A 6,218-nucleotide genomic window follows, 5' to 3' on the forward strand; every position below is an offset into this window, starting at 1 on the left:
ATCCCACTTCTAGGAATATATTCCAGGGGAAAGCGCCCTTTCTGTCCAGCTCAGGGAGTGGCGCTGCAGCCCAGGCCGGCCCTGCCAGGCCCCGGGGGCCGGATGCTGCCCAGCGTGGGGTGGGGCAGGTCAGGAGGGACCCAGTCCTCTGCCTCCTGGACCCCCAGGGCCTTCCCTGTTCCCCACACGATGGGCCTTCAGGGCCTTCACCTGTTTTAGCTCATTTGTCTCCAGCACTGAGACCCCTCATTCCACGGGCACAGCATACATGGTTTCCTGCAGGACCCGCACACTCCCAGGTGGCATGCCTTCTCTCCAACAAGAAACTCCAATCACCATGGGTGTGGCCTTCTCCATGACTACGTGACTCGATTTCATTTTCCAGGAGAGCACAGGGAGGGGTGGCGTACCCCAGAATGCCACCCTCGCCTGGACCTGGGGTGCGGGTCACCAGCAGCCGGTGACCGTGGGCCTGCACGGAGTGCCCTCAGGAGGACCCAGGTGGGCACAGAGGAAGGGCTGCCCCCTCATAGCCCCCTTGGCCCAGCGGAAGGCCCGCTGAGCCTCCCTGATAAGCCAGCACTCACTGTGTCTGTCACTGCCGCTGGCTGAGCGCCTCCAGATCCCAGGGCCAGACAAGGGGAAGCGGGGTGCCCGGCCTCCTCCCTGCTCCCCCAATGTGGGCGTCTCAGCCCCAGGCCCGCCATGTCCCTTTCCTTCCTTGCACCCCCACCGGAGGAGCCCTTGTCCCCCGGTGTCCCCAGCACAGCCTGCACTGGGAAAGGTGTAGATGCGCTTGTGCAAGGTGAGCAATCCAGGGAGTTCAGCCACTGACCACAGAGGCAGCCCCAAGAGTGTGGGGTGGAGAGGGAGCGGGGAGGACGCTGGCCGGCCCCTCTGCTCTCACATGGAGGAAGGGCAGAATTCTGGCTGCGATCAGATGGTTAAGGGTGAAAGGGAAGGAGGAGGTGAGCTCCCCACCACAGCGGTTTCCACAGTGGGGAGGCTCAGGTGAGAGGGCAGAGGCCCTCCCACATGGACCTGTCAGTCTGCACCGTGCGCAGTGGAGCTTGGGCATGGACGCTGTGCCCAGGAGACAAGCCGCATGCACAGAAGCCGGAGGGACAGAACCAGCAGCCCTGGGACCTGAGCAGTGACAGGAAGCTCGCTCAGCGACCACTTATTCAAGAGGTGGACGCATTGGACGAGGGCCTGGGGCCGTCAGTGTTGCAGGCGGACACCGGTCCCCTCTCCTGCCCAGGGGGCCCCAATTGTGAAAGGGGTTCCCACACCAAATCCCATAAAATGCTAATTAAAACTCAGTGAAATGCTGCCCCTACCAGAATAGGGGGTGGAGGGTGACAGGCAGGGCCCCCATTGCTGTGGGGACATCTGGCTCCCAGGAAACAGAGGTGTTTGGACTCAGGCCCAGCTTCCTCACTGGCACAGGGCAGACATGCGGGATGTGTGCTCAGGACAGGCGCCTCTGGTCCTGAGACCCTGTCTGGGGACAGCTCTGTCCCTGTAGCCGCCTGGACACGGCTCCGCATGGGAGCTGACATGCTGACGGTGAGAAGCGGTGTCCCCCCTGCACCCAGCAGCAGGCATGGCACCACGTGGTCTCGGTGTGATGGGAGGCTCCAGCCTCTCCCTCCCTCCGTCCGCAGAGGGGACACCTAGGCAGCCTCCCAATGTCCACATGTGCGTGCGCAGTGCGGCCTGAGGCTGAGGACGGGGCTGGGGAGGGCAGGCACTGCGTGGCCAGAGGGCCCCAGGGTGTGGGGCCAATGGTCTATCTACATTGTGATCCCGATGCTGGGTACCTGGCTGCCCCTAGAATTATCCTGGTTCATAGGTCAATGATCAACCACTGAGCCACTCTGGCTGGGCTGGAGTCGTCTTTTAAATGCTCTGTGTTGCTTTCTGTGTCCTGAATTCTCATGACCGCTCCCCGAGGAGACAAGCCCCAGGCACCAGGGCCTGGGGAGGGAGTGTCCCCGCAGCCAGGACAGTGCTCAGGCCGGGTCCCCTCAGTGACACACTGTGGCTGCATGGCTACCCCTGGAGCCCTCCCTCCCCCTCGGTGAGGCCCACAGGGGGACACACGGCCACAACCACATGTGCTCTTCACACACTTTAATGAGGGGCAGTGCCCATCACTTGCCCCCTGGGCTGAGGAGGGGTTGGCTGGGGGGGGGGGGGGGCTCAGGGCAGGGTGCAAGGAGGTGGAAAAGGCAGACACTGGGCAGGAAGGAGTGATCTGGGCCAGGAGAGGGCTGGATTCTCCTTGGCCCCCAAGTGGCAGCCCGAGGGAGGGGCTCAGGGCTCCTCAGGGACATGCTGGTGGATCCAGTGCAGGTAGGAGGTGATGCGGGTGTAGATGCTGGGCTTGTTGGCTTGGGGGGAAGGGGCTTAGGGCAGAGGGCAGAGAGAGGAAAGAGCAGACACTGGGCAGGAAGCAGTGGTCTGGGGCAGGAGGGGGCTGCATTGTCTTTGGCTCCAGGTGGCATCAGGGCCCCTTGGGGACGTATTGGTGGATCCAGTGTAGGTAGGAGGTGACACGAGTGTAGATGCCGGGCCTATTGGGCCGGGCACAGCCGTCACCCCAGCTGACCACACCCGCCTGCATCCAGGTGCCGTTGACCTTGCAGACCAGGGGCCCTCCAGAGTCGCCCTGGGGAGGAGAGGGGTCAGCAAGGGGCTGCAGAGGCTGAGGGAGGGTGGGGGGCTTCTGGGGAGGACACGGGCGCACCTGGCAGGAGTCACTCTCCTCGTCCCCGGCACAGATTACGTTGTCCTTGACAATCTGGATATTGTCCCCCGTGTACAGGCCAGTGTGGTATTCCGAGTCACATTTGCTGTTTTCCACGATGGGGACCCTCACCTCCTTCAGGGGGAACGGCGGGGGGAGATGTTCTGTGGGGTGAGAGGAGGAGGGCGAAGCAGGCTGGGCTGGGAGGCTCTGCCAACCTGCCATGGGATGGCACAGGGGCAGGGATGGCACAGGGGCGGAGATGGCACAGGGGCTGGGATGGCACAGGGGTGGGGATGGCACAGGGGTGGGGATGGCACAGGGGCTGGGATGGCACAGGGGTGGGGATGGCACAGGGGCGGGGATGGCACAGGGGTGGGGATGGCACAGGGGCGGGGATGGCACAGGGGCTGGGATGGCACAGGGGTGGGGATGGCCCAGGGGCTGGGATGGCACAGGGGTGGGGAAGGCACGGGGGCGGGGATGGCATGGGGGCGGGTGGCAGCAGGGGGTTGCTGCTGCCTCCTTGGTGCCAGGCCTGAGCCCAGGCACACGCTGGGTTACCACCTCCTCCCCCAAAGCGGGCCTCGTCCTTGACCTCACCTCTGCCCCTTTGAGGAAGGGAAGGGAAGGGGTGGGAGCCAGGCCCGGGTTCCTCCCAGCTCTGCCTCCAGGCCAGCCTGGCCCCAGGACTCAGTTTTCGGGGCTGGATGCGCCTGAGTGATGCCACAATCAGCTCCCTTGTGGGAGGCCCAGAGCATGTGCCTCTCGCAGGCACCTGCTCATGCTCAGTGTCCCTAAGGCTTTGCTCTGGATTGTGGGCTCAGGGGGAGAAGACAATGGTGATGGAGGGTCAGACTCAGGACATCCAGCTGCCCCCTGGTGCCTGCTTCGGGCTCCTTGTTGGGGCACAGGGAGAAGAGCAGGCCAGCCTGTGGTGGCGGGCTGATCTCTTTCCCTTATTAGTAATGACGCCTGGGTGTGTGTTTTCTCTCCTTCCTACATTCCACCCATGAAATACCGGGGAAACTGAGGCATGGTGGCCCTAAGTGACTTCCTCACCCAGGCACCTAGTCCCTTCTATTGGTACACCCTGCCCCTGCCCGCTCTCCCCGGCTGAGCTCACCAAACTCCCATTCCCTGAGCTGGCCCATCAGGACCATCCCCAAAAGGGAACCCCAGAGCTGGGTCATGGGTGTGACTGTTTCCCCTCATCTAACTGTGCATGACTCACTTTTCTCACGCACATCACCCCAGCCTGTCACCCAGCACGGGGTCCCTGGGGGGAAGGTCTCCGAGGCAGGGGGCAGAGCGACCAGCCGGACATTGCAGGAGATATTCACAGGATCCCCCAGCTCCATCAGGGCGATGTCAAACCCCTCCACGACATCATAGTAGTTGGGGTGCACGATGATCCGGTTGACGGGCAGCAGCTTGTCCCGGTAATAGAGGTGCTGCTCCCGCAGCTGCACCCTCAGGTTTGCGGGATCTTTGATTTCCCTGGAGGGAGGGGCACTTACTCAGAGGACTGAGCAGGCGCCTGTCCACTCAGGAGGGAGTGGGCATGCAGTCCCAGCCCCAGCCCCCAGCCATCAGGTCCCACGGGCACTCACGGTCCCAGGCAGTGCGCGGCGGTCAGCACCCACTGGGGGTGGATGAGGGAGCCTCCGCAGATGTGTTGCCAGTATTCGTCTCGTAGGAATCTCAGGCTCACCTGCCAGGGCCACTTGTTTCCAGGGGCCTCTCGTCCTCCCACGATGCCCACTCTCTCCAGGTCCTGGCTCGGGGCTGGGGCAGGAAACACACTCAGGGCAGCACAGGACACAGCCCGCCCCTGTGCCCACACAAACCTGGGCGTCTGTGAGCCCACCACCCCTTGTGGAGCCTGTGGGGGCAGGGGGAGGAGCAGGGACAGGGCTGAGCAGGGTCAGGACTCACCAGGGGCCGCGTGGCCCTGGCTCAGCAGGAGGGGCAGTGCCAGCACCAGCAGACTCAGCATCTGGAAGGAGCCAGGAGGGGCTGCTTGACCCAGGGGGGCTGAGCCCGGCGTGGGTCTGCAGGGTGTGGGGACAGATGGAGTCGAGGACCCTGGGATGAGGGGCCAGTTCAGACCCGGAGTCTGAGGTTCTGCTGCTCCAGATGTGAGGCTCAGCTACTCAGTGCACTAACCCCAGGTGGTGGGGTCTGCTGGGGTGCTTACCTTGACAGGTCACTGCTGCTATTGCCCCAGCCCACTCTCCCCTCCCATTTATCCTTCCAGATGGGGTGGGTGGCGGGTCAGAGGAGGGGTTGCTCAATCCTGCAATCAGGGGTGGAGGAAGTGGATGATTCAGACCCAGGGCCCTGATCCCCCACCCCAGGATTCCTTGGGTACCTGACAACATCCATGTCTGGGTGTTATCTAAGCAGTTCTGCTGATCTCCATGATACCTTGTTATCTTGGGATCTAAGTGTCATCAGTGAGGGACAGGCAGGTGGAGATGGCAGTTAGATAACAAACAGCTAGTGCCAGTTCCCCTTGGACACCCCTCAGTCAGGCCCCACTACAGCTGGCCCCATACCTCCACAACCAGGGCTGACCACTATCCCTGCCTGTTCATCCTCCCAGCTCCTCAGGCTTGCTGGTTACCGGAGCCTCTAGCCCACCTCCCCCAACACCCAGAGTCCTGATGCTTTTGCATCACCCACTGCCATCCAGATGGCCCCCCCTGTGGCCTAGGGGAGCCTCCTGGCACCCATCTGTCCCTGACTGGCTCCTACACATCTGTCCCAGTTGACCAAGTGCTTGGTCCCGTTCCTCTCCAGATGTTGGTTCAGCTATTTGCCCTGTGACCTCAGTTCTTTGATAGGGTCCAGAAATGTTTTGATTTGCAGTTTGTGAGTAATGTCCTTCCCAGCTGTCTATAACCTGAGCTGACCCAGGCCTGGAATACATGCAAAGATGGTTTAACATGTGAAAATTAATCCGTGTAATTCATCTTATTGACAAACTGTAAAAGAACAGCTATTATCTTATGCTTAGTGCCAGAATTTTTTTTTAACACAATTCAACACCCATTTCTTTTTTTTTTCTTTTCTTTTTTTTAATATATATTTTATTGATTTTTTACAGAGAGGAGGAGAGAGGGACAGAGAGCTAGAAACGTCAGTGAGAGAGAAACATTGACCAGCTGCCCCTTGCACACCCCCTAAAGGGGATGTGCCGCAACCAATGTACATGCCCCCGACCGGAATCCAACCCGGGACCCTTCAGTCCACAGACCGACGCTCTACCACTGAGCCAAACCGGTTTCGGCTCAACACCCATTTCAATCCAACAGAAATTCTCAGCAAATTAATCAAGACAGCATGCTATAGCTATTTCCGTTGAATTGAAATGGGTGTTGAATTATGTAAAAGTTTTTTTCTGCTGCTAAGCATAGGACAATAATAGCTACTCTTTCATAGTTTGTCAATATAATGAATT

At 60.6% G+C, this 6,218-nt stretch overlaps 1 protein-coding gene across 3 annotated transcripts; it reads right to left on the reverse strand.

Moving 5' to 3' along the window:
• Window positions 1–2,293: 2,293 nt before the first annotated feature.
• On the reverse strand, window positions 2,294–5,098 carry LOC118731552 (tryptase-like). 3 transcript variants are annotated; one of them, XM_045570358.1, is made up of 7 exons: window positions 4,953–5,098; window positions 4,691–4,751; window positions 4,366–4,540; window positions 3,987–4,252; window positions 2,753–2,916; window positions 2,519–2,674; window positions 2,294–2,328 (listed from the first exon to the last, which is right to left on the reverse strand). In XM_045570358.1, the coding sequence occupies exons 2-7, from the start codon at window positions 4,749–4,751 to the stop codon at window positions 2,320–2,322; spliced, it is 831 nt and encodes a 276-aa protein (XP_045426314.1). In that variant the 5' UTR covers window positions 4,953–5,098; the 3' UTR covers window positions 2,294–2,319. The 3 variants fall into 3 exon arrangements, with proteins under 3 accessions (XP_045426314.1, XP_045426312.1, XP_045426313.1); XM_045570356.1 differs by having other exon boundaries at window positions 4,865–5,017; XM_045570357.1 differs by lacking the exon at window positions 2,294–2,328 and having other exon boundaries at window positions 2,510–2,674; window positions 4,865–5,017.
• Window positions 5,099–6,218: the final 1,120 nt, after the last annotated feature.

This window comes from Pipistrellus kuhlii, unplaced genomic scaffold, assembly GCF_014108245.1.
Source record: "Pipistrellus kuhlii isolate mPipKuh1 unplaced genomic scaffold, mPipKuh1.p scaffold_m20_p_31, whole genome shotgun sequence".
NCBI lineage: Eukaryota > Metazoa > Chordata > Mammalia > Chiroptera > Vespertilionidae > Pipistrellus > Pipistrellus kuhlii.

What these genes read in the sequence shown, in the direction of transcription:
- LOC118731552 (XM_045570358.1), bottom strand. Translation starts at nt 4,751, where the DNA reads ATGCTGAGTCTGCTGGTGCTGGCACTGCCCCTCCTGCTGAGCCAGGGC. An exon ending in CCAGGGCCACGCGGCCCCTG is followed by an intron (nt 4,541 to 4,690) that starts GTGAGTCCTGAC and finishes TTCCTGCCCCAG; the next exon opens with CCCCGAGCCAGGACCTGGAG. An exon ending in GGGTGATGTGCGTGAGAAAA is followed by an intron (nt 2,917 to 3,986) that starts GTGAGTCATGCA and finishes CTCACCCCACAG; the next exon opens with AACATCTCCCCCCGCCGTTC.